This window comes from Phasianus colchicus, unplaced genomic scaffold, assembly GCF_987193195.1.
Source record: "Phasianus colchicus unplaced genomic scaffold, bPhaCol1.hap1.1 HAP1_SCAFFOLD_54, whole genome shotgun sequence".
In the NCBI taxonomy this organism is placed as follows: domain Eukaryota; kingdom Metazoa; phylum Chordata; class Aves; order Galliformes; family Phasianidae; genus Phasianus; species Phasianus colchicus.
Window position 1 is genome coordinate 576,501 of NW_028325231.1, and position 27,830 is coordinate 604,330.

The 27,830-nt window shown below is 45.5% G+C and overlaps 1 protein-coding gene across 1 annotated transcript; it reads left to right on the forward strand.

The window, feature by feature from the left end:
• The first annotated feature begins 487 nt into the window (after nt 1-487).
• On the forward strand, nt 488-27,720 carry LOC149911867 (E3 SUMO-protein ligase RanBP2-like). The gene is given in 25 exon segments (XM_090133182.1): nt 488-687; nt 1,758-1,825; nt 5,746-5,857; nt 6,440-6,592; nt 7,226-7,353; nt 7,389-7,491; nt 7,871-8,016; nt 8,304-8,496; nt 9,083-9,173; nt 9,925-9,985; nt 9,987-10,132; nt 10,641-10,819; nt 10,909-11,087; nt 18,231-18,354; nt 18,735-18,893; nt 19,268-19,405; nt 19,493-19,630; nt 19,839-20,018; nt 20,105-20,188; nt 20,679-20,817; nt 20,991-21,088; nt 21,616-21,967; nt 22,268-22,852; nt 24,182-26,293; nt 27,157-27,720. Coding segments are annotated over 24 exon segments (3,834 nt in total). The 5' UTR covers nt 488-612; the 3' UTR covers nt 24,385-26,293; nt 27,157-27,720.
• Nucleotides 27,721-27,830: the final 110 nt, after the last annotated feature.

Sequence of the window (27,830 nt, forward strand, 5' to 3'; positions counted from 1 at the left end):
CTAACGAACCACCTCACAGCGGGTTTCCCGGTTCAGAACACTACACCCACATCGCTTAGGACATCTAGAGCCTACCGCAGCTTTGTGAGAAAGGATTTCTCACGTTAACTCGGTAACTGCGTTTCTAAAACACGTTACTAAGGTGCGCACGGAACTTCTACTTTTCACATCAGCTGTTTCTAAGGATGCGCCACAGCGCGCTTCTTCAGATCAACCGCCCTTTCCAATACCCGACGCAGAAACGACGCTTCCGCTCTCCGCGGCGCGTCGCTACGGGTGAGGAGAGCGGCTTGGTACGCCTCACCGCGCCGAGCTCCGTAAGACGCGCGAGGGCAGGCCGGCCGAGGACGGGACCGGCGGCGCGCGCAGCCCCTCGCGGCGCCCGGCAGCCCGCGCCGAGCGGCCCGATGTCCCGCGGCTCAAAGCGCCGCCGCGCGAAGCGCGAACCGGCCGCTCAGCGCCGCGCATGCGCCGCCCCGCCCCGCGCTGTGACGTCGCGCGTCGCCGCGGTCGGCAGGGAGGGCGTTCCGCCGCGTGCGGCGGGGAGCTCCCTTAGCGGCGCGCGAGCGCCGGCCTTCCGCCGCTCCCTCTCGCTCGCTCCCTCTCCCGGCCATGGCACGGCGCACGAGGCCCGAGGTGGAGCGGTACGTCGCCTCCGTGCAGGCCGCCGCCTCCTCTCCCAGAGCGGTGAGTGCTGCGGCCCGGCCGGCGCCGCCGGCGGCGCTCCCTCGGCCTTCCCCGGGCCGCGGTGGGGGCCGCTCCCCGCCCGCCCCGTCCCTCCGCCCCTCCCGCGGGTGCCGGGCCCGAGGGCGGGCTCCTCCGGCGGGGAGTCGAAGCCGAGGGAGGCTGCCGGCGGGCGGGCGCGGAGTCGCCTCCTCGGAAACACGGTTCGCCGCAGCTGCGCGCCTCGGAAAGCCGCTGAGCCCTCGGCGGCTTCGGAAGGAGCCCGGCGGCGGGGCGGAGTTCGGCTCCCTCCCGTTCCGTGGGCACGGTCCCCGGGCTTCCGGCCTTCCCTCTCTCGAGGAGCCGGAATAGGGAACGCGTGCCGTTCGGCTTTGGGCTCGTTTGGCCGCTGTGCGGCTGCTGTTGCCGTGGGTGCGACGGCGTTGTGAAACGCCGGCAGGAAGAGAGGGAGAGGCGGGGGGAAATAGCTCTGCTGCCTGTGTTGGTGGCTGGGCAGCCGGGTGATCCGCTGCTCTCTGGAACGACTGGCTGTGGAGCGCGGTCGGTGATGGAAGTAGCTGCTGGTCTTCCTGTTGCGTTGATTTTGGAGAGGAGGGTTGTGCGAGGCTGCTGGCGTTTCTTTTGAAGTTCCTTTCCAGCCCCGTTTACGAGGAGGCGGGGCAGGCGAGAGAGGAAGGTGACAGAAGCATGGACAGGAGGAGCTTGATTTGTGGCATTTGTTTTCTTCTGCAACGTAGATAGGTTGCAAGAGAAACAGCTTGTATGTAGCTGACCCCATTCTCCTCTCTTTAGTCGGAAGTGTGCTTGTGAAAAGTAACAAGTGTGAAGACTTGCTTTGCTACTAACCTCAGTTTCGCTTTGGTAGCCTTTGCCAGTTACTGGGAAGAAATGTTATTTTCTTACTCCTGTGTCTTTCAAAAACAAAGCCCAGAGTACAAGGAGTGAACTGGAACTGATAACTGTGAAGACACTTTAGGAAGTATTATGCACCCCTGGAAAGAAGGGTCTCCCTACTCAATTACTTCAAAAGTACTGTATATTTAAAATGTACCTTTTGGGTTTTTTTTCTTCAGAGATCGTTAAAAGGATTCTTTTTTGCTAAGCTGTACTTTGAGATAAAAGAATATGAACTTGCTAAGAGGTAATAAACGTTACGTATGTTGTTCTGTTCTTTAAAGTGTGATGGGAAAGCTAAATGAAGTAGAGTGGAAAAATGAAGACCGTTGTCATGCTGTTTTAAGGTAGCAGCAAATGGGAAATGTGGTGCCATTTAAATCTTCCTAAAACGGCAACTTAAAGCATGGGTAGTTATGTGGTGCTGTAAAAACCCATCCGGTAGAAATGTCTTTTATGCCATCGTGTTTGACCCTACCTGTAGGGAGGTGTGCTGCCTCCCTGGGGCAAGGGTCAGGGACATTGCTAGGAAACTTCCTGGTCTGATTGGCCCTTCTGATTATTACCCATTATTGATAGTTCAGGCTGGCAGCGATGAAGTCGCTGAGAGAAGCCTGAGGTCTATCAAGGAAGACTTCAGGGGACTGGGGCGGGTAGTTGAAGGAACGGGTGTGCAGGTGGTTTTTTCTTCCCTACCTTCAGTGGCAGGGAAGGATACCGACAGCATCCAAAAAACCCGCCTCATAAATAAATGGCTAAGAAGTTGGTGCAAGCACAGGAACTTCGTTTTTTTTGACCACGGGGCAATTTACTCTGCGCCTGGCATGATGGCTGCAGATGGAAGTAGCCTGTCTCCAAGGGGTAAGAGGATCCTAGCCCAGGAACTGGCAGGGCTCATTGAAAGGTGTTTAAACTAGGTATGAAGGGGGAAGGGGACAGAATGAGGGCCACTGGGGTTGAGCGGGTAGTTCGTGGCTCAAAACGGAGTTCGATGGGTGAAAAGGGTGGAGTTCAAAGGGATGGAGAGAGGCAGGGGGGTGCTGCTTCCCTAAAGTGTCTATACACTAATGCACGCAGCATGGGAAGTGAACAGGAAGAGTTGGAGATCTGTGTGCGGTCGCAAGGCCATGATCTCATTGCCATCACGGAGACGTGGTGGGACAGCTCGCATGACTGGAATGTTGTCATGGAGGGCTATGTGCTTTTTAGGAAAGATCGGCTGGCGAGGCGGGGGTGGTGGAGTTGCTCTTTATGTGAGAGAGCAGCTAGAATGTATTGAACTCCACCTGGGGGAGGGTGAAGTAGCAGTAGAGAGCTTGTGGGTGAGAATCAAGGGGCAGGCTGGTATGGGTGACACCGTTGTGGGTGTGTACTACAGGCCCCCTGATCAGGAGGAGGAGGTTGATGAGGCCTTCCACAAGCAACTGAAAGTAGCATCGCAATCCCAGGCGCTAGTGCTTATGGGGGACTTCAATTATCCGGATATTTGCTGGAAAAGCAACGTGGCCCACGCGCGGTCCAGACGGTTCCTGCAATGTGTCGAAGACAACTTTCTGATGCAGATGGTGGAGGAACCGACGAGGGGAGGGGTGTTACTGGACCTTATTCTCACAAATAAGGACGGGTTTGTTAAGGAAGTAAAAGTTGGGGGTAGCTTGGGTTGTAGTGACCACGAGATGGTGGAGTTCAAGATCTTGAGTGGAAGGAGCAAAGCAAAAAGTAGGATTGCTACCCTGGACTTTAGGAGAGCCAACTTTGATCTCTTCCGGGACCTACTTGGAACTATCCCGTGGGCTAGGGTGTTAGAAGGTAAGGGGGCCTGTGAGAGCTGGTTGGCATTTAAACAGCTCTTCTTCCAAGCCCAGGATCGGTGCGTCCCTGTGAGCAAGAAATCAGGAAAGGGTGGCAGGAGACCTGTGTGGATGAGCAAGGAGCTCATGCGCAAACTCAAAGGGAAAAAGAAGGTCCATGAAATGTGGAAAAAGGGTCTGACCACTCGGGAAGAATATAGAAATGTTGTCAGGGCCTGCAGGGATGCGACGAGGAAGGCTAAAGCCCACCTGGAATTGAATCTAGCAAAGGTGGTAAAGGATAATAAAAAAGGCTTTTTTAAGTATGTTAACAGTAAAAGGAAGTCTAGGGAGAATGTAGGTCCCCTACTAAGTGAGGGGGGTGTTCTGGTAACGGGGGATGCTGAGAAGGCGGAGATACTGAACGCCTTCTTTGCTTCTGTCTTCAGTGAAAAAGCTCCCCCTCGGGAATCCCAGGCCCTGGTGGTTAGTGAGAAGGTCTGGGGAATGGAAGACTTCCCTTTAGTCAGGGAAGAGGCGGTCCGAGAGCGCCTAGGCAACACCAATGTTCATAAATCCATGGGACCCGATGGGGTGCATCCACGGGTGCTGAGGGAGCTGGCAGAGGTGATTGCTGAACCACTCTCTATCATCTTTGAGAGGTCTTGGAGAATGGGGGAGGTGCCTGAAGACTGGAGGATAGCCAATGTCACTCCGGTCTTCAAAAAGGGCAAGAAGGAAGATCCAGGTAATTACAGGCCAGTCAGCCTCACCTCTGTCCCTGGAAAGGTGATGGAACAGATTGTGCTGGATGCCATCTCCAGACAACTGGAAGAAAAGGAGGTTATCAGGAGTAGTCAGCACGGGTTCACCAGGGGGAGGTCGTGCTTGACCAACCTGGTAGCCTTCTATGATGTTGTCACTGGCTGGGTGGATGGGGGGAGAGCAGTGGATGTGGTCTACCTTGATTTCAGCAAGGCATTTGATACTGTCTCCCACGACATCCTTATAACGAAGCTGAGGAAGTGCGGGATAGATGAGTGGACAGTGAGGTGGGTTGAGAACTGGCTGACTGGCAGAGCACAGAGGGTTGTCGTTGGCGGTGCAGAGTCTGGTTGGAGACCTGTAACCAGCGGTGTTCCCCAGGGGTCAGTGCTGGGACCGGTCCTGTTCAACATCTTCATCAATGACCTTGATGAGGGGGTAGTGGCCACCCTCAGCAAGTTTGCTGATGATACGAAGTTGGGAGGATTGGCTGACACGCCCGAAGGCTGTGCTGCCATTCAGCGAGACCTGGACAGGCTGGAGAGCTGGGCAGTAAGAAACCAGATGAGGTTTAACAAAAGCAAGTGTAGAGTCTTGCACCTAGGGAGGAATAATTGCATGCACCGGTACAGGTTGGGGGATGAGCTGCTGGAGAGGAGCTCTGCGGAGAGGGACCTGGGTGTCCTGGTGGACGACAGGTTGGCCATGAGCCAGCAGTGTGCACTTGTGGCCAAAAAGGCCAATGGCATTCTGGGGTGCATTAAAAGGAGCGTGGCCAGCAGGTCGAGGGAGGTGAACCTCCCCCTCTACTCTGCCCTGGTAAGGCCTCATCTGGAGTACTGTGTCCAGTTCTGGTCTCCTCAGTACAAAAAAGACAGGGATCTCTTGGAAAGAGTCCAGCGGAGAGCCACAAAGATGGTGAAGGGCCTGGAGCATCTCCCCTGTGAAGAAAGGCTGAGTGATCTGGGTCTGTTTAGCCTTGAGAAGAGAAGACTGAGAGGGGACCTGATCCAGGTCTATAAATATCTAAGGTGTGGGGGGCAAAGTGGCGAGGCCAGACTGTTTTCAGCAGTGTGCGGAGACAGGACAAGGGGAAATGGCCAGAAGCTGGAGCATAGGAAGTTCCGCACCAATGTGCGCAAGAACTTCTTTACGGTGAGGTGACGGAGCACTGGAACAGGCTGCCCAGGGAGGTGGTGGAGTCTCCTTCTCTGGAGATATTCAAGACCCGCCTGGACGCCTACCTGTGCGACCTGGTGTAGGGATCCTGCTTTGGCAGGGGGGTTGGGCTTGATGATCTCTGGAGGTCCCTTCCAACCCCTACGATTCTGTGATTCTGTGATTCTGTGTTACGTCCTTCTTACAGTTCCTGTGAGCTACTGCTTTATTTAATGAAGGCCAGTGCTTGCAGGCAAATATGCAACATCTGTACGTGTAGCAATAATGTTGTGCCTTACTTGAAGATCTAGATCAAGCCCCTTGAACTAAATACAGCTAACTGTCCTGTATGACAGATTAAAGTCCCACGTTAGCTGCAAGGTGTGGGGGGACTTGTAATACTGAGGAATACTGATCCTTCTGGTCTTTCTTTCTTTATTTATTTACTCTGTAGATATACATCTATTTATCTCAGTGTCCGAGAGAGAGATCCCAAAGCGCACAGGTTTCTGGGACAGATCTACGAGGCTCAGGATAACACGGAAAAAGCTTTTGGGTGTTACAAGGTAAGCACCTCACTCACCTCCCTGATGTCCTGCTTTATTCCTTTGTAAATGGACTTGATCTTTGTGCTTCCTGCTCTGATAGTCTTCTTCCCGCTGCCCTTTGGACTAAGAATATCTGAGCCCTGTAGAATTCTGCAGTAGGCTGCTGCTGAAAGACTGGGCTGAGAGTGTTTTTCAGTTGCATTGTTTGTTTTCTTGTTAGCGGTGGGCTTTTTGTTTGTTTGTTTCCTCAGAGGTAGAGGGAACGGGGCAAATACAGTTCCGATTAGGCTAGAGATACCCCTGGTCTGGCTGTCTGAGTAGAGCAGCAGCGGGTGGTAGAGGAGCTGGTTTTGACATTGTTTCTCTTACGGTGTTCTGAATTCCAGCAGTTGTCTGGGTGTTACAAACCAATGGTGGCCTTCTTGAAAGGGAGGCTTTTCTTAAAGTAGTGAGAAAGTATTTATTGATAGTTCTAATTTGACTTGCTGGGTCTGTTTAATGGGGGACATGTTTGACATGTTTTCTTTCTTGTTCTACGTGGACTGCAAGATCAAGTTACTAGTAACCTTTTTTCTTACGTGTATGCATGGGGAAAACCAGCGTTCTGTGGAGCTGAATCCAATGCAGAAAGATCTTGTACTGAAGATTGCAGAGTTACTATGCAGTAACGACATCGCTGATGGAAGAGCAGAGTACTGGGTTGAGAAAGCTGCCAGGCTCTTCCCTGGGAATCCTGCTGCTTACAGATTAAAGGTAAATTCCAGCTTCTGATCTCTGTTCTGTGCCTAGAAGAAACCTTAGTTGCGTCAAGCGATGGGAAAACCATGGTAGTAATATTATCCAAGAGGTCAAGATTAGATAGGTTAAGTATTGTCTCTATTACATGACTACACTGCTTTCTAGTTTTTTTTAATTTGAGTTGAAAACTGTCAAGTGTAGGAGATGCTGTTATTCCCTAATACTGTGTAAATGCTTTCAGTCATACAATCTCACTTTTGTACAGGTGTTAGTTTTCTGGAGCACAACTGCAATGAAATCAAAGTCTTGAGAGGCTTGTGCTTTGGGATTTTTTGTGTGGTTATGTTATTTTATTTTTTTAGACAAGCTGTTCTGTATTGACATGTGGCATCTTTGAACCAGGTGGTTTGACAGTCTTAACTTAGCATCTACAAGATGCAAACTCTAAAGCTTTGGGTTTTGGTTTTGTTTTTTTTTTTTCCTCACTTCTAAAAAGTTTGTCAAACTCTCTGTAGCACCTACCAGCTTTCCAGAGCAGTTTGAGTAATGTAGCCTGTAATGGCAATGAGAAAACAGTCAGGTAACATAGTTGCTGAAGAGGCTCTCGTAGAGAATGAAATTTTAACGTGTTGCCTTCGTATGTGATAGGAGCAGTTACTGGAGTGTAAAGGCGAAGATGGCTGGAATCAGCTCATTGATATGATGCAAACCGAGCTCTATGCGAGACCAGACGATCCCTACCTTAACATCAGACTGGTTGCTCTCTACCGTTCAAATAAGAAATTAAGAGATTAATAAACAAATAAGAAATTAAGAAATTAAGAGATGCTGTGCTTCATTGTCAGGAGGCGGAGAAGAAAATACCTGTAGACTCCAGCTTGGAGTGGTGTTTGTGCGTCATAAAGACATTTGAGGTATTTAATCATGTTTTGATCCTGTCATAATCTCCCATGTCCTTGAAACCGGTGTTATTCTCTTAGTATCGTTACAATGGCAGCTAATTCTCAAGTGGCTTAACTCCTTTAAATGTAATGTCTGTGGAAATAGTGATTTATTTAGGATTTTCTTAAGCCTTAAAGAGTTGTTTAGTTTCTAGCTGAGGTATTAAGTTAGATACAGCAGCTCCATCAGGGAGGGAATTGCTGAGGCAAATAGTTCCTGGAACATTGCTGCTGAAGAATACGTTAACATCTCACCTGGGAAACTGGATTATGTAGCAAGATGTTCTGGAGAAACTCTTGCCTTCATAGAAGGATGGCGGTTCCTCATTCTGTGATGAACTTTATTCTTTAGGAATATCTTGAATCAGTACGAGACTTGGAGGCTGATAAAAATAATTGGAGAGCTGTCAAGGAGGATCATCTGCTGGCCTATTCTAGCTTGGTTAAAATGACGCTTGCTTCTAGAGATGTTCGAGAAAGCAGAGGGGCCCTTGAAAGGTACTCTTTTAACTGTTCTGCTTATTTAAAAAAAGAAAAAAAAAAAGAAAAAAATTGAATATTTTTCTGGGTCACCGAACTTCTAGCAGGCATCATTTTCAGTGAGTAGCTGTTTTATGGATGGAAGAGGAGTTCCTCTGTACTAACTGCAAAGGGCAAATGTTGCTAGGCTTGATCCGCAAGCTGTGTCTGAGCTAAAGGCCTCAGAGAAGACTCAGTGATAGGGGTCTAGTATAAATCCTGGGAGACCAGGACTTGGTTGAAAATGAGTCTTTTCTATGTTCCAGTTTTGATCGTGTGCTTCACTCTGTGAAGCCGTGTGCGAATGGACCTGATGAGCTGTCTCGTACCTTCCTTGAAATGAAAGGACACTTCTACATGCACGCTGGAACTTTCCTGCTGAAAACGGCCCAGAACAACGAGGCACAATGGAGAGATGCATGTGAACTCGCAGCATTGTGTTATCTGAAAAGTTTCCACGTAAGTCACTGTTCAGTTTGTGCCTGTAATTGTTGCAGTTCTTGAATGCTCTCACTGTACGCGCACTGAACGCCTGCATTCCAAAAACTAACTACTGTTGTTGAGGCTGTCTCCTGGCCAAATCTTACCCTTCCATACTTGTTTAAAAGATTTCAAGTAGTGTGAAGAAAATCTCATCTGTTTCACTTGTCAGAAGTAAAGTGACTAAGGGCTAATGAGTGTGTTTCCTGTAGGCTATTCCCTTCTCTGTAATGCAGCTAAAATAACTAATATTAAGGTTAGTGGTATGGGGGGGAGGGGAATGACCTGAGTAGCTCTCATATACTAATTGCATAAGCAGCAGAGCTTGATCAAGCTTAATTCTTTGCTTTATGGAATAAAATCAGCTTTCCCTTTTGCACAAGTGCTTGCGTTCAAAACATCGCTTTCTCTTGTGCGCTCTTACAGCTATTTGCAATTGTTCAGTTCTCACCTTGTGTCCTTTTCAGGAAAGAAACAAGCTTGTTTCCTAACTTTTAAGACTAAATGAGGGTGAGTTGTTTTTTGTTGAGAAGAAGCTGTAGCAGTTCTTTTCTTTCTTTGCCAGATTCCTAAACCTAAGTCCAAACTAATAAGAGGAGATTGTGCTGGGCAAGATGCGCTGGAAATGTTGGCCTGTGACCGAAAAAGCCAGTCTGGTAATAAAAACTAAGAATTATAAATGTTCCGTAGTTCCATTTTATGAGCAGTTAATGTCAGAGTTAATGGCTTGTTAAAGAGCACACTTGGTGTCTTGGAACATGCTATCAAACGTTCTGTATTTTGGCTACATATGAAATACAAAAGAGCGGTTTGATCCTGACACGTAACGGGCTTTTTCTTTTTATTTCCAGGACATTAAGATAGAATTTAACTTTCAGTGTCTCCGAGTCTGCTGGTTTCTGCCTACTAATATACTATTTGTAAGCATTGCTAGTCCCAAGTATAAAAGAAAATATTGCTCCTTTCCTGTCGCTTTTGTTCCCTTCTTTGTTCCAACAGGTTTGGTGCATTTTTTTTCTTTTTTTTTGGTGAAGCTGAGGTAGTTGTTTTCAGTCTTCATTATCCTGTGGGCTCTAGGTGAAAACGAAGAAAACACCGGGCATCAGGCTGAATTGTTCCTGAATAGAGGAGACTGACAGCTACTTATTTTGAAGACAATTGCAGTGTCATTGTAATAAAAATACACAGTAATTCTGGAGAACTGGATTTGAAAATGCCTTGGGACTGCTGTCAGCCCATATGCTAAAAGGGTGACTTAATTATAGGGAGAGTGTAAGTTAGAAATTTGTAAATATCATAAGTGGAAGTCTGGATTCCCAGCCTAAAGCAGCAGGAACAACCCACTGCATCAAATATTGTTGTCCTTGTTTAAGTTGAGTGTTCTTATGTGACATTACGTTTTTCTAGGTCATATGTTGCTGAACTTAAGCCACGGCAAGGAAGACTTCTTGAAAGAGATTGTGGAAGCTTGCAAACAGAAGTGGTTTATTTACATTGTTTGAAAGCCTGTTTGGGAGTGGAGCTTCTAAAGAGAGGTCTTTTCTCAGCACAGATGATATGGGAGATGTCAGTCCCCAAGCACCAGAGCAGGGAGAACTGAGTAAATGCGATATTGGTAAGAGATGCTACTTAAACTCAACGTAAGCATGACTCTGTATTAGAGGTTCTTCTACAAGTGCTTCATTTGCCACAAAAGACAAGTGTCTGTAATAGCTGCTCATGGTTGCCCTACTCAGAGGGTGCTTTGCAAGAAGTTTCACTTTCAGCTGTAGCTGAGGGGCAGTATCATCATGCCAGGTTCTGAAGAATTTCTCACTTCTTGCTTCCACACTGTTGTCTTCAAGTCTGTTCTGACTCATTTCCAATTGAAGCTGGAAAGTGCTTGTATGCTGATGAGTGCTGATAGGAAGGCCCACATTATTTGTGTAATCTATGAACACAGGTGACAGGCATAAAAATGAAATAATTCCAGGATGAATTGTGAACTAATGATATCTTCCCATTTTTTAGGCTTAACTTGATTATGAAGTCTGGCTTTGAATTTGAGTGTAACAGGAGTAGAATGATACCTTTCCTAAGGAGGACGCAGATCCTAGCTTCTTGCAACCCTTGTTTTTGCATAGGTGCTGTTCGGATGCACAGTGGTAGTCTCCGGCACCTTGCATGGCTTGGCTTGCAGTGGAATTCTATGTCAGTGTTATTCCCGCTGCGCGGATCATTACAACAACTTTTCCACTTGCCCCAAGAGACATCGAGACTGGAAACAGATGCTCCTGAGTCCATTTGCCTGTTGGACCTTGAAGTAAGCAAGCTTCCTAAGTTCTTAAATGCATTTAAATGCCTGTTTTTTGCTACCTAATACCTTCTGTTTGTTTGTTTTCACCAAAACAGGTTTTTTTTTTACTCGGGATGGTGTTCACTAGCAACTTAGAACTGCAAGAGAAGTTTAATACTCAGCGTGGCACACATCAACCTCTGTTCTTACCATTGCTGCTGTGCGAACAGTTCTGTACTGAGAAGCAAAGATCCTGGTGGGATGCTGTTTGTGCTCTTATGCAGAAAAAAACAATGTAAGGCTTCTTCAGTTTGGAAATATTGGAACCAACCTTCTAGATGGCTTCTGAACTGATTCCCATAGGTTGCGTAAAACTAGTTCCTTTTGTTTGACATTGTTTAATCAATGAAAATTATATTGTCACGGAATTAACTGGAACAGTTTATGCCCGTGACAGGGGGCAGTATGCCCCTGCCCTCCCCACCCCCCACCTGGGCCCACAAAATGGGAAGGAAGGGGGAAAAGGAAAGAAACAGCGGCAACAATCTATGGAGGTAAACTTATTTTACTAACTATGATATCGGAATACAAAATAATACAATATAATACAATCTAATTGAAATTGAGACTAATGAATGAAATAAGATATGAGAGAGAGTTCCCGAGACCGAGTCAAACCTGAAAAAGCTTGGAACGGCTAGGAAAGCACCCTCCAGCACCCACTGCCAGGCAGTAAGAGACCGCCCCCCCCGGAAGGGTCAGATCCCGTGACTTCCGCAATGTATAGGGATAGGTACGTGGAGTTAGAATATTAACACTTCCAGTACACGATGTTTTGATGTTGAATACTGAAAGTCAAATAAGCAAAAACCAAAACCATGACATTCCACCCCTTATTCTACATCACTACATCACGCTTAATATATATATATATATATATACACACATATGCAAACAAACAAAATGATTACAAATGCATCACACGCACACGTCTATATACATGGAATTACTGTCTGCACTCCCCCAGCATCAAGTTTCCTTGTGGTACACATTGAACATCCCCATTTTCCTGCATTACCCACCAAGTAGATCCAGGTCCCTGGGCAAAAACAGTACCGCGGAGAGGTCTGCCCTTTCCAGAAGCTGGAAGAACCCAAACTGCTTTTCCCAACATGCTCTTTACGTGTACAACAGGGACCTTATCTCCCTCTACGGTATGTAGAGAGCTGGATTGGGTAGGACCATCACGATTGATAGATCCTCTGGTATTGACTAACCAGGTGGCTTCTGCCAAATGCTTCTCCCAGTGCTTAAATGTTCCGCCACCCATTGCTTTCAGCATTGTTTTTAACAACCCATTGTATCGTTCGATTTTACCAGAAGCTGGTGCATGATAGGGAATATGGTAAATCCACTCAATGCCATGATCTTTGGCCCAAGTATTTACAAGAGAATTTTTGAAATGAGTCCCATTATCTGACTCAATTCTTTCTGGGGTGCCATGTCGCCAAAGGACTTGTTTCTCAAGACCTAATATGGTGTTTCGGGCGGTAGCATGGGGTACTGCATATGTTTCAAGCCACCCAGTGGTCGCCTCTACCATGGTAAGCACATAACACTTACCACTGCGGGATCGTGGCAAGGTGATATAATCAACCTGCCATGCCTCCCCATATTTATACTTTTGCCATCGCCCTTCCTCCCAGAGTGGTTTCATCTTCTTGGCTTGTTTGATTATAGCACATGTTTCACAGTCATGAATAACCTGTGCAATAGCATCCACAGTTAAGTCCACCCCTCGGTCTCTAGCCCACTTATATGTTGCATCTCTCCCCTGATGGCCCGAGGTCTCATGAGCCCACCGAGCTAGAAATAATTCACCCTTGTTCTGCCAGTCCAGGTCTATCTGAGCCACCTCAATTTTGGCAGCTCGGTCCACCTGATGGTTATTTTGCTGTTCTTCAGTAGCCCGTCTTTTGGGCACATGAGCATCTACATGGCGCACCTTCACGACCATATTCTTTGTTCGGGCAGCAATATCTTTCCACAGTTCAGCAGCCCAAATAGGTTTACCCCTTCTTTGCCAGTTATTTTGCTCCCACTGCTGTAACCACCCCCACAAAGCATTCGCCACCATCCACGAGTCAGTGTAAAGATAAAGCATTGGCCACCTCTCCCGTTCAGCCACATCCAAGGCCAGTTGGACAGCCTTTACCTCTGCAAATTGGCTTGATTCTCCTTTCCCTTCAGTGGCCTCTGCAACTTGTCGTGTGGGGCTCCACACAGCAGATTTCCATCTGCGATGCTTTCCCACAATACGACAGGATCCATCAGTGAACAGGGCATACTTTCTTTCATTTTCTGGTAATTCGTTGTATGGTGGGGCCTCTTTAGCTCGTGATACTTCTTCTGCTGGTGTTCCAAACTTTTTACCTTCAGGCCAGTCCATGATGACCTCTAGGATTCCTGGACGGCTGAGGTTCCCCATCCGCGCTCTTTGCGTAATCAACGCAATCCACTTACTCCAAGTGGCATCAGTTGCGTGATGGGTAGGGGGAACCTTTCCTTTAAACATCCAGTTCAACACTGGTAGTCGAGGTGCCAGAAGGAGCTGTGTTTCAGTACCGACCACTTCAGAAGCAGCCCGAACCCCCTCATACGCAGCTAAGATCTCCTTTTCAGTTGGAGTGTAGCCCTCTTCCGACCCCTTGTAGGCCCGACTCCAGAATCCCAGGGGTCGGCCTCAGGTCTCTCCTGAGGCTCTCTGCCACAAACTCCAAGTGGGACCTTTCTCTCCAGCAGCAGTGTAGAGGATGTTCTTTATATCCTGCCCTGTCCGTACTGGCCCTAAGGCCACGGCACGGGCTATCTCCTGTTTAATCTGTTCAAAAGCCTGCTGCTGCTCAGGGCCCCATGTAAACTCATTCTTCATTCGCGTCACATGATAAAGGGGGCTTACAATGAAGCTATAGTTTGGAACATGCATTCTCCAAAAGCCCACTACACCCAAAAAAGATTGTGTCTCTTTCTTACTAGTGGGTGGAGACATAGCGGTGATTTTGTTGATCACATCTGTCGGGATGTGACGACGGCCATCTTGCCACTTTATACCTAGGAACTGAATCTCCTGAGCAGGTCCTTTCACTTTGCTCCGCTTAACAGCAAAACCAGCACGCAGAAGAATCTGGATTATTCGCTCTCCTTTTGTGAAGACTTCTTCTGCTGTATCACCCCACACAACGATATCATCAATGTACTGCAAGTGCTCAGGGGCACTGCCCTGTTCTAATGCAGTTTGGATCAACCCGTGGCAAATGGTTGGGCTGTGTTTCCACCCCTGGGGCAAACGGTTCCAAGTATACTGAACACCCCTCCAGGTGAAAGCGAACTGTGGCCTACATTCTTTGGCCAAAGGAATGGAGAAAAAGGCATTAGCAATGTCAATGGTGGCATACCATTTGGCTGCTTTTGATTCCAGTTCATACTGGAGTTCTAACATGTCCGGCACAGCAACACTCAGTGGGGGTGTGACCTCATTCAGGCCACGATAGTCCACCGTCAGCCTCCATTCTCCGCTGGCTTTACGCACTGGCCATATGGGGCTGTTAAAAGGCGAGTGAGTTTTGCTGATCACTCCCTGACTCTCTAGTTGACGAATCAACTTATGAATGGGGAGCAAGGAATCCCTGTTGGTGCGGTACTGCCGTCTGTGCACCGTTTTTGTAGCAATTGGTACCTGTTGCTCTTTTACCTGTAGCAACCCCACAACAGACGGATCTTCTGACAGGCCAGGCAAAACAGACAGCTGCTTAATGTTGTTTGTGTCTATAGCAGCTATTCCAAAGGCCCATCGATACCCCTTAGGATCCTTGAAATGCCCCCTTCTGAGGTAATCAATACCAAGTATACATGGAGCCCCTGGACCAGTCACAATAGGGTGCTTTTGCCAGTTCCTACCAGTGAGGCTTATCTCGGCCTCCAACACAGTCAATTCTTGAGAGCCCCCAGTCACTCCAGAAATATGGATTGATTCTGTCCCTTCATGACTCGAGGGCATCAGAGTGCACTGTGCACCGGTATCCACCAATGCCTTATATTTCAGTGGTTCTGATGTGCCAGGCCATCGGATCCACACAGTCCAATAAACTCTATTATCCCTTTCCCCCCCCTGACTGAGGGCAGGGCCCCTCTATTCATTACCTGTGGTAACCGGAGCAACTGCACTGGCAGTTGATCTGCTTTGTAATTCTCTCACCCGTGCTCGTAGTACATGAGTAGCTTGGTCGTGCCACTTCCTCATGTCTTCTCCATGCTCACGTAAGTAACGCCACAAGGCAAGTCGCGATGTAGGATTCCTTCCTGGAGCTGGAGAGCGTTTGCCTCTAACAGCTGAGATTTTTGATTTTGCACCTGAGAAGGAGGGTTCATCGTCTTTAGTTAGTTCGATCCGTATTAGTTTCATCAGCTCCTTCAGTAGACTCTTTTGACTATTCTGATCTTCATCAAGCGTTTCTGATACTTCTACAGGTTTGTCACGATTCATCAGTGAAGACATTTGCTCTTGCACTTTATTCAGTTGCTCCGTCATTTGTGAGATGGCGGCGAAGGCGGCGCGAGTTGGGGGTAGCTGTTGTTCATAGCTTTGGAGCATAAGAATCAATTCATAAACTAAGGGGCTTCTCTGTTGGTCCTGGTATCTGTCCGAGGCTGCCAATAGTGCAGAGGCGTATCTGGCTGGTGCTGTTGATGTGAGTTGCTGCCACATTTCACGCGTTGTTCTCACTCTCTCAGGGTCATGGCCTTGTGGGTCGTTAAAAACACAGTTAGGATCATACAACATTTCCACCACGGCTATTTCCCTCAAATACTGGATACCCTGTTCAACTGTATCCCATCTTTTCGTCACAGGCTTCAAGCCGCTTTTGAAGGGGTACCTTTCCTTCACAGCTGTTAATACTCGTTCCCAGAGGGAGGCAGCCCCATCCAGACATCGACTAATTCCTCTGTCAATAGCTGGATCTCTGGCAATGGCTCCTAATTGGCGAGCTTCGTTACCATCTAGAGACAAGCTACTGGCCCCATCGTCCCAACAGCGAACTAACCAGGAAACGATAGCTTCATTTGGGTGCCGTATAAATTCCTTTCTTGAGCCTTGGATTTCAGTCATCTTCAGAGGCCGACGAGTAGTAATAGAAACTTCCTCTTCATCACTCTCTTCTGCATGTCTCTTAGTTTTTCCTTTTGCCTTTCTTGATGTTGGTGGTTTCGAGGAGGGCCCCTCACCTGGATCTTCCTCCACCTCCTCCTCCTCCTCTTCTTCTTTTTTCCGTTCTAGACGCGAGGACACTCGTTTCCATTTCTTGCCCTCCACAGGGGCAACTGATATTGTTACTGGTGTCTCCTGTAATTGATCAGATTTGACTTTCCCTTTGGCTTGAACCTCAGCTCGGAAACTCTCTCTCTCCAAAACAGTATTATATATGGCACGGTAAGCACAAGCCAAACCCCAAATAAGTTGTACCTCCTTAGATTTACCTGAGCCGCACTGCCCCTGTTCCAAATACTGGCTAAGTTTCTGGGGATCCCACAGGTGCTCAAGAGTGAAATCCCATGACATTGCGGGTCCCCATGCTTCTAAGATTTTTCCTAAACCTCTCCATATTCCCTGCCAGTCAGCATTCTCTGGTTCTGGAGGAGACTCCTTCTGCTTACTATTCCTGTATTGGAATACATTCAGGGAGAGTGATATGAACAAGACTGTTACGACCACAAGCATGAGAGTTAACTCAGCATTGGAAAAGCGTCTGATAAACCAAAAGGAAAACCTGGAAACTGGTTTGAACATCGTGTGGTTTGTAAAATTAGCTATTCCATCTGGGATGTAGTTGCTTGTGAAATTAGCCATTCCATCCGGGATGCAAGTGTCAAAATTCGTATTAAACATTGCATATAGGTACCAAGATAGGTACCATACAGGCGTCTCCGTCAGTGCCCATATGTAGTTATATATGTACACAAGTCCACAACAAGTAATGATGACATTGATGATTCGCCAGTAGGTCGCGAGAAACACCATAGCTTTTAATCCCTTACTCAGCGCTCCCACGAAAAAGAATGGGTTCATCGCTGATTTCTGCTCAAAAAGGGTTAATGAATTGAAACTAACAAGAGGGGGGGGGGAAAGGAAAAAAAGGCACTACCCAGACTAAGCAGTGCTCAAAGTTTACAAATATCCCAGAATACTGGCAGTACGCCTGGCCTTTCAAGGTCAAGTTTCCCAGCACAAAACCTGAACTACTGATAATGCTCCCTAACGAAGCTCTCTAAGAGCAGAGAGCGAGATTCGTTCTAAGAGCCAAAAAGCAAAAACCAAAAACAAAAGGCAGCTATGCCCGCATTCTCCACCAAAATCTGTCACGGAATTAACTGGAACAGTTTATGCCCGTGACAGGGGGCAGTATGCCCCTGCCCTCCCCACCCCCCACCTGGGCCCACAAAATGGGAAGGAAGGGGGAAAAGGAAAGAAACAGCGGCAACAATCTATGGAGGTAAACTTATTTTACTAACTATGATATCGGAATACAAAATAATACAATATAATACAATCTAATTGAAATTGAGACTAATGAATGAAATAAGATATGAGAGAGAGTTCCCGAGACCGAGTCAAACCTGAAAAAGCTTGGAACGGCTAGGAAAGCACCCTCCAGCACCCACTGCCAGGCAGTAAGAGACCGCCCCCCCCGGAAGGGTCAGATCCCGTGACTTCCGCAATGTATAGGGATAGGTACGTGGAGTTAGAATATTAACACTTCCAGTACACGATGTTTTGATGTTGAATACTGAAAGTCAAATAAGCAAAAACCAAAACCATGACATATATAAAGGAATATTATATAATTTAATAATATTAAGATGTTATAATAATGAAATAAGCAAGAGAGTTAGGCACAGCGAGACAAAGAGAATAAATAGGAGGCTTACCTGTGTCATGGGCTTGCTCAGGAAACTCCAGTGGAGTAGATCTTCCAAAGAGAGACAGAGAGAGAGAGAGAGATCCTTCCCCACTGGTAGTGAGCTCTTAAATGGGTCTAGGAGAGGTGGAGCCAGGCTCCACCCCTTCCTGCAGCACAGCTGAATTGCTTTCACCTATGCTCCCAGGGCTGACTCATTGCTCGCCTCAGGTGACTAATCAGAGGTTCAGGCTGTGACTCAGCAGTTCCCATACAGACGTCCTTTAAACGTTAAATGTTTTTTGCTGTAGGGGTGTGAGATGCTGAAGAACTTTGTAAAAATGGGCTTTACATTTCTGACAGTGCATTTGTAAAGAAGAGCTAGCTTAGGATTGAAGCTGCTTGTTATGTTCATCAAACAAATGACGTGTGAACCGATGAAAAAGAGGGAATACTAATTGAGGAATATTTCTTTTGATATTCAGACCAGACTCGGCAACCAAACTGAAGCTTCTTGTACAGCACGGAGTAAGTACTGTGTGAGTCCTGGAGAAACACGGCCTTCAGCCTGCCTTAATTATACACTGGGCAAGAAGCCTGCAAAAAACAGTACGTTAAGATTATCTGTAAATAAGTATCATCTGTTTTTCTCTAATTTTGCAAACTTAATAAGACTAAACAAAATCAGATGAGAATCTAGTATTGAGAACTGCTGCTACTAATTTTGATGGGATGTCATGCAAGGCAGTTGCTCTAGTCAAATACTCTCTACCTCACTACTTTCTTAACAGCACAAGTAAAAGCAAAGTTGTTTTTTACCTGTGTGTTACTTTCTGTGACTCTATAGAGACACCTCCTGAAATATGTCCCACGCGTCAGAGAAAAATTCTTGGAACTTGTCAAGAAAACAACTGCATCAGAGAAGAATAAGTATGAATAACACTCTACTTAAATATTCTGCGATAGTTTGAATTTCTCTTCTTCAACAGGGCGTTAGCCTTAACTCCCACGACCAGAAAGAATATATTGGAAGAAGCGTCTACTACTGGAAGACAACTTTGCTTAGCTTGAGAACTATCAAAAAGCACAGAAGTATTCCTGAACCTGCATATCCTCTCTTCAGACATTTCCATAGTGTGGACATCCAGGTACTGAGGGATTATTCAAAGATGAGAGTAAGAGGGGTTGTATGTCACAGGCTTACATATGAATTGTTAGCTGGTTGGTTTGTTTTTTGTTTCATTTGGCTTTGTGTGTTGATGGGTGGTGGTTGGTTTTGGTTTTTTTGGTTTTTTTTGTCACTGTACTGCTAATACTCAGATTTGGTAGTATCTTTCTGTTGAACTTCTGAGTTTTAAAACACTCTGATTGGAAGATACTGAACTGCCTTAATACCACCTCCTATTTGACTACTGTATGGGAACTGCTGAGTCACTACAACTACTTACTAGATGCTTACAGTCACTGACTGTTCCAAGTGTCCTCACTGTGTCATGTGACTTGTCTTTTGCTTTGGTTGTAGGTCTTCCAGGTTGCAGCCTATGAAGAAGAGGCACGTGTAGTTTTTGCAATGCTGGATGCAGCTGAAGGCAAAACTGATGATGCTTTATTAGCGTTTGAAGCTATTAAGAATGTGGTTTCATACTGGAATCTTGCCACTGTAAGTTTGTAAATTGCATTACCTCAAAATGCTTTTCTATTACTTACGTTCCGACCGATTATTCCTAATCCATATGCTGTTACTTAGCTTTACCAAAGAAAGGCAGAAGAGGCTGAGAGTGATGATACGTTACCAGAAGAACGCAAAGCCTATCTTGTTAAAAGAAAGCATTACCTGATGAAGATCATTGATGAAAGCTCCTCTGACCCGTCAGTAGCTGACAAAGTAAGTAAAAGAATTAATGCTTGTGTGAGTTGTCGTCTTACGTTAATGTTAACAGATGTAGGGCTTTCCTGGGGGAACAAAAACAACAAAAAACACCCAGAATTTCTGTGCAGAAAGCCTTGCAAACTGTTCAGCCGTAGATCAGAGCACAGCCTCTTGCTCTGAGGAAGAATTGCGATCATGACTTGCATTTCAAATACATTTCTAGCTGCCGGTATCTGTTAAAGCTGTAATGGAAATGCTGAATGCAGTGATCCAGGAGCTTGGAGAGAATGGTGAAGAAGGAAGTCTTGCCTCCAGAAATATCTCACCAGCTGCACACGTGGAAGTAAAATATTCAATTCCATCACCTAAGAAGTTCTCTTTCTCGCCAACAAATACCTACCAGGTACATTAGCCGGTTACTCTTCTAGGGAAGTGTTACGTTTGTATAAAAAAATCCAAGTTCAATTAGTTTTTTTCTTTTCTTTCCAGTTTTCTCCTAAGACTCTCTCTCAGTGGGCAGAAGATCACAAGTCCTTACTTCAAAAGCTGTGTCAGCACGTGGAAGCTTTAACAGTAAGCAACTTTAGTCACTATATTCGATGCAGAACAGTTGATCTTTTTGTTCTGGTAAGTACTTTGTGACCCAAGCATTGAACTTCCCTTACCAGGCTACCTCTTAAAACTCAGTGAAGAGAACTGCTATAAACATCTGCTTAAAGTGAGTTCAAGAGTAAAACTTTGTTGCCTACAAACTCTGATTTGGTACTCAGATATGGGAAGTAATCCTGAGGATTGTGTGTGCAGAAAGTTGTGCTTTCTTCAGCTTAGCTACTGTCATCTTTGTTCTGGGTTTATTTCTAGCTTCAGGGAACAGTCTCGGTTTCGTAAAGCATGGGAAGATCATAGGTTATTGCAGCACTTAACTCATCTTTTTTGTGTGTGTGTCTCAGACCTTGAACATGCTTTAAAATAGCAGAGGAGCGTAGGGATCATTCCTTAGGTTTCCTCCAAATACCGATGTAATACGTTTACATGCTCTTAATTGAAACACTGTCTTTAATAGAATGAAATACGGGAAATGAAACGTAATAGTTCCAGTGTAAACGTATCATCTCACTGCTGGCCTGCTGGAAGCTATGAAACAGATACAGTGTCAGATGGTTATCGGAGAGCACAAAATCTTCATGAAGCTCCTTTAAGGGGTAAGTTGATGCTGAATTTTTAATTGAACACTTAGCTAAACGGAGTAAGACTTCTTAAAATGTTTCTGCAGTGTTCTGAGATGAATGAGTAAAACTGGTCCCCTGGGAAAGTTCACTCAAGTCAGTAATCACAAAAACTGGATATAAGCTCCTTTCTTGGTGTTCCTTTTCAGTTGCTACCTCTGGCCCATCTGTTCACTGTAGCCAGTCACCTGCTTGTAACTCGCAGTATCTTCAAAGAACTGCTGCAACCAGTGTAACACCAACAAAGGTGAGGACATACGAATCCGCTCAAGCCATTTCTACTGATGTGTTGAAAACAACTGGTTTTGATTCTGTGTGTAGCAGGATATAACTGCGGTTCCCGAGAGAGCGTTTACTAAACTTGAGGTCTGCTGGAGACAGGCAGAAAGTTCCGTAATCAGCTAAGCTTTGGGATATTGGGTTTGGGAGAAACAGCCAGCAAAGCATGTTTTTAACCTGCTAACATATGTGCTCTGCTCATTGTCTGCAATGTTCTTTTCCCCAAAATAGTATGGGGGCTTGATTTTTTATTTTATTTTATTTTTTTTTTTTAAATACTAAAGAAAAATGAGTCTATTCAGCTTACGCTTCTCCCCAGTCTGTGTTTTCAGATACCACTCAAGTTTTGAACGTATGATTTTAGTTTAAACTGATTAGAGTTGAAATGTAATTTTACGGTACGCCTTGCTATTAAGAGTACATGTTGCATGGGCTTTAGCACCCTAATCCCTTTTCCTCCTTTTCCACAAGGAAGTAACGGTGCTTTTTCTTTAGGCACCTGTCTGTGGCATGGATGGACTTGCACCTCAGCAGCGTAGATACGCTCATCAACAAGCAATCCGCACGCCACCTCTGCGAAACACTTGTGCTGCCGTGTTTCCTCAAGACACATATGGCGCACCTTTGCATTTTGATGCTCCATCTGCTGGAATCATTTTGCCTCGTGGTGGTGGTGATCGCTACAACTACAGCCTTCCACAGGCAAGCACAAATCCACCACTGCCTGAACCAGGCTATTTCACAAAACGTGTGGTTTTAAAACCTCTAGAATCCAGTGTTAGTGCCGCACAGGACAAATTAGGATCTGCCTTTGCTAAAAAGGGAGGCCAGTGGAACTGTGACATCTGTTTAGTAAGAAATTAACCCACTGCCCCAAAATGTGTTACTTGCCAGAATACAAGCAAAACTAATTCAGAAGTATCTCTACAAGAATTTTCTTTGAAATTTGAATGGAGAACATCAGCATGTACCTCTCAGAATCTTGCAGATGGTGAAGCAAAGCCTGCAGAGGAAGGATGTAATTTTTCAATGTGGATGCCTCTCGGTGGATTTAAATTTGGTATACAGGAGTCCAGTAAAAATACCGCTAAGAAAGATGATCCATCCAAAGAGCGTAAAACTGATTTGACAAACATGGATGAATAAGACAAAAATAAACTGCCTTCAAGTAGTGGAGTTACACTCCAGTCTGAAGAAACAGCAGACAGGGACAAGAGTGAGCACACCCGTGAGAAAGGCACGTTGGTAACATCTCATGTTTCTCGTACGAATGCAGCCAAAGCATCTCCTTGTGGTAACAACGCTGTAGCTGTGCTGGAGGAAGCTACCAGGGAGAGAAGCGACCTCGGCCATGGTGGTGATGCTTCTGATGCCACCGTAGAAGCTTTAGAGGTATCAAGCACCTCTGAAACGCCAGCAAAAACGGAGGTTTCTGCTCCAAAGTTTGTATTTAGATCTGAATCTGTCAGGAGCGTTTTCAGTAACAAAGAGACATTCCCGTTTGGGAATACTTCAGCCCCCGGCTCCCTCTTTGGATTCAGCTTGAATCGTCCAAGAAAGAGCGATGAAGGAACTTCAGCATCTCGGAAAGCAGAGCAGGAAAAAGCGGGAGTAGCTGAACCCCCCAAAAGCTGTAGTGCTACTCAGAAACCTTGGGAGAGCGAGGCATCCCAGCCGGCTCCTTCGGCACAGGGTGGGCCCTCCAACTTCTCGTTTAAAATCCTGGAGAAAGGTGAGTGTTAATTGAACCAGTAATTTATTCAAGTGTGCAGCTCATTAGTCAGTCACTTGTTAATGCTGGTCATTGTGTATTACTTCTTCTGTCTTAATAGTATGTCGTTTCTTTCAGTTCTAATGCACGTCTGTGAATCTTCAAATCCTAGACTTTCAACTTGAGTAAATATGAAGTTGTAGTTCTTTGCACGTAAGAACAGAAGCATGCCTTATGCAGGACTCAGTGCAACTCTGTAGTGAGAAAGGGAGTTGTGGGTAGGATTTTGGAATCTGTCCGAGGCGTCAGAGTTGATCTTAGTGTTGCTTTTTTTGTAGGGAAGGAGTTTGGTACTGCTAGAACCAGGAGATGCTAATATTGTTTAAACAACGAGGCGTTGTTTAAAATGTCAGGGTGAAGTGCTGACAGTGCATTTTTTGTGTTGAGCTGGCAGTTATTGTGTTCAAGGCCTCGCTCTGACTGGTAACCTACGAGAACAGCAGTTGTGCTTAAGCTTCAACTCGAATTATCCCTTCAACTAGGAGGCATCCTTCTTGTCTGCTTCCATTCCTTTCCAGTAACTTCACATCTGTCGCTTGAGCCTTTGTTTGTCGTGGTTTTTCTTCTTGTACTTCCCAGAAGTGTTGTGAAATAAGCTCTATACAGTCTCTGGTTAATACCATCTGGAGTTCCAAATGCTCAAAGTTCATCGGTAGCACACGCTGCTGCTGACTGCTTTCCGTTTCTTACTTTCTTTTTCAGTCCTTGGTTTTGCTTTTCCTCTGTAGATGATACCCATATGGCTCTTCTCTGTGGTTGTATTTTGTTTGGCATATGGCCATCAATAATTCTTGTAACAGTATGAAAATGCTGACCTGTTCTTGGTCTGAGACTTGAATTTCAAAAGGAAAGTGTATAGTGCTACTAGAACCAACATTTACAATACGTTTACAATATTTAAATTGAGAAAAACTGTCATCTTCCATTTGGCCAGTCACTCTTTCTGAGGCTGTGAGTGTCTGTGTACTAATAAAAGGTGGCACGTATTGAGCTTCCAGAAATATAAGTAAATGTCAAAGGAAGCTAGTATTTGTAGTGGCAGTTGCAAGATTGAAGTCTTCATTATTGCATGGAGGTTCTTTGATAGCAGCAGAAAACCCAAGTATGACGGATTTACAGTTCCTTGGTTATCCTGAATGAGTGTCTTTTTACATAATGATGTTATTTCAAAAGCTCTACATTTAAGATGTTCTGAATATCGTTAGGTTACTTTATAATGTATGTGCCAAAAATGATCACGGTATTTAGCTGTCTTATCAGCTGTTTTCCACTAATTTTTGTGCTTTGCAGCAGACCCCCCAGTCAAACGTGAATGTGTTACTGCTTGGGAAACTAAATCTTCAGAGCAGAAAGCTAAAGGAGAAACTCCACAGGTCCCTTCTACGTCTGTCTGTGGCTTTAGTAGCAGTGCGGAGGATGCCAGTCCAGAAGGCTCTCAGAAAGAAGGAAAAACTCAAAGAAAAAGTACGAGTCAAGTCTTTACGAAAGTTTAGGCAATAAATTTGCAGTATTATTCTTAGACTATTTTCACTTAGTGAGAAATAAAGCGTCCGGCAGATTAAAAACTACTTGGCTTGTTTGACTGTGTCTCAAGTCTGTTCTGGCACTGGAACTATGGTACTACTAAGAACTTAAGTTTCTCCGGGAGAGAAAGGAAACAGCTTTGCCTCCTAAAGTAGAAACAGCTTTGGCTAGTAGAATTCCTCCTAGCAGGTATGTAAGAGTTAAGTGATTTCAGAGCAGTTTCCAAGGGAAATGGTGCTTGTTTTGGAATCGTACTGCTTCAAAGGTACTTCAGTCTCTTGTTGAGTCAAAGCTGTGTGTGTTTTGAGAGTGATGAAGAATGTCTGAAACCTTCCAACAACAATTCTTGTTTGTTTTTTTGTTTTTCCCCAGTTGTTCACTTCCCTTAATCCCTGTTAGTTAGATGCTCTGAAACATTAGTAGCACTATAGGAAAGTTGGAGACTGAGAACTTACTATCATGTTTTTACTGTACTGCTGTTGTAAATAAATGAAGAAATTTATCAATTTCTGGAAGGGAGGGAGGGGAGAGAGAAAATGTGGCTTTTTTGGAGGGAGTCGTTATTCTTAGTGTCCAGACTTAATGTAGTTTGAAGTTTGTATCTTAGGCTCTTATGGCTTATTTGCTTACTGTTTTATTAATCGTACTGACTCAGTCTCTACAAGTAAGGAAGAATTACATACTCCATCAACCAGTGAAGCAATAGCAACAGTATTTGTGCAGTCAGCTGCCAGCAGCGGAGAAGCAGAATCCACAGAAACTGCTCGCGTGTCAGAGAATTTACCAGGAGGTGGTGATACAGCTTTTTAGGAAGTAGAACAACTTGCTTGAAGAAGCCTGATGTAGCTTTGTAAGGCTTAACTCAGTTGTTCATGTCTGGATTTCGTGTTTAACCTTAGTATGCCTAATAAGAGGAGAAGCTTGCAATGACTGTAGTCTTCTAGTTTGGCTTCCTGTAAAGAATAGAACTTAATTGCAGGTTAGTATAATGACTAAGCAAGACTGATAGAGCACAAATAAACAGTATGTAGTGTCCTTTAATTGGAACAGTTAATCTGATGAAGTCTGCAAAATGTTGTCTTCCTCTTTCTGCAATATCTTGTCTGCCTTTCCTCATCCGTTAATCATATTATGACGTCTGTTGTTTTCTTTCTTGCCTTGCCTGCTCTTTTTCTCCTTCAGAAATGCTTGTCTGTCACATGTTTCTCCAGTTCTTTCAAGCTTTTCTTTAACTGTGGAAGATGTGTTAATTGAAGGATGTTAAAAGGCAGTAATGTGCACATATAAAGTGAGGAGGCTGTGAGGCCTCCGTTTATTATTTTCAGTTGATTCTTATTCTGATCAAATGCCAGTATTAAGTTACTTAGCAGCCTTCATAAGGGGAACACCTGGAATGCTAACAGTGCTGGGTTATCACTCAGCACATCATTCAGCAGACCTGAAATTTCACTGGGAAATATGCCGGCACACTTGATAGCTTAAAAATGAATTTCAAAGGCTGAAATCTGTTGGGCTCTCTCATTTTGAGAAGGCAGGGCTGTTCGGTCACTTCAGTGCATGATGAGTATAGAGCTGTGGGTACAAAACCACTGAAGAAAGGAAAACATCGAATAATTTTGGATTATGATGTCAGAATTGTAACAGTGTTGTTGGTGACAACAACTTCTGGGGAAATCACGCATTACTGTGCTGTGTTTTAGGTGGAGGTAGTCTGGAGAAGAAGATGAAGGAATTCCCTTCAAAGAGAGGGCGAAATTTTACAGTTGGGCCAGAGATGCTGCTCAGTGGAAGGAACGCGGTGTTGGAGAGCTCAGGGTCCTCTTCCATACACAGAAGAAGTGTTACAGGATCCTTATGAGAAGGGACCAAGTTCTTGAGGTGTGTGCAAAGCATGTCATTGCTAAAGAAATGAACTTAGTGCCCTCTGAAACATCAAACAGTGTTTTAATTTGGACAGCTACAGGTGATGCTGGTTAGTCGGTTGAGTGGTTTTTACAGTTCTTTTCAGTATCTTCTGTAGTTTGTTTGGCTTTGTTTTACCCTGGAGATTATACAGAACAAAAGCTGCTGATCTCTGGCTGCAGTGACTAGAGCTAAGGAAATCTCGGATTTGTTTTCAGATGGTGAAGTGAAAGTAGAGCAATTTGGGGTCAGAGCTAAAGTTCAAGAACTGGCTAATTCTTTTGAGAGGAGATTTGAAGAATGCCAGCAAAGCTTGTCAGAGCTGCAGAAGGGCCACCTCTCTCTGGCAGCAGAGCTGTCAAAGGACACCAACCCTGTTGTTGTGTATTTTGTTTCTGCCAGTGACGAACCTTTAGGACACACAACCACGGAGCTGCTTTCAAATATTGTCCCTCGAACAGCTGAAAATGTCAGGGCCCTGTGCACAGGGGAGAAAGGCTTGTGGGTTCAAGAATACCACATTTCACAGAATAGTTAGTGACTTTGATGTCAGGTAAGCTTAATGTGAAGGCTTTTCATTGAGAGAAAAAACCCATCTGGGCTGCAGCACTCCATGAATCCTGCCTGAAAGTGGGCTTTTCCAGTTCTTGAATGTGGTGAGAGTAGCCGAAATCAGCAGGGCTGCAGTCAGCAGCGATGCCTCAAGCTTTCCCGACACTTCTAGAGACCATCGCATTTTATTCTTGGAAAGCTATGACTTCAGGGGAATGCCACAGACTTGCATGTTAGACTTCGTTTTCTTCATACCTGTTATCTGCCTGATCACTTCTCTTTGGCAGCTGTTTGATCTGTAGGCTCTTCAGAGCCGGGTGTCAGCCTTTGGCAGCAGCAGGAGGCGGAGCTCCCGACGTATTGCAGGCAGCGTTTGCGCTGCTCAGGGCCTTGGCTGCAGCGTGCGTGCAGAGAACAGCGTGAGTGTTTGGCATGGCTGTGCAGCAGAGAATATGAAATGGTAGTTTTCTCACTTCCTCAGTGCCTCCCAGCACAGGACTCTGTGGTAGATCAGAAATTGCTGTGCGTGTTGGATTTGCTGTTTAGCAAGTGCATTCTCCTGCTGTATCTCTGTGTGTCTTTGTATTCTGCTGTACTTTGACTGCTGGAGTTTTCTTGCAGGAGGGTCAGGGCCATCCAAACTCAGTTCTGTTGTGCTTTGAGTATGGAGCTCTTTCAAGCCTTGATTCTAGGCCTAGTGGAGTAGAAGCCAACACTGTGTGAACAACAGTTGAAAAGTGTCCTTTTCTAGAAGAGGAGCAAGGCAAAAATGGTGATGTAATTCTAGCGATTCAGTTGCAGGCTTCTTTTAACTTTGTGTAGCATGGCATTTTACATCCTGTTACTATGTTTCCTACAGGTGAGTTCGTTATTGGTTGCGTTACTAAAGCTGTGAACAACCACTGGAAGTGCTTCTGCTGTGATATCTGCCAACAAGTATTGGCAGGAGTTGGATTCGTCA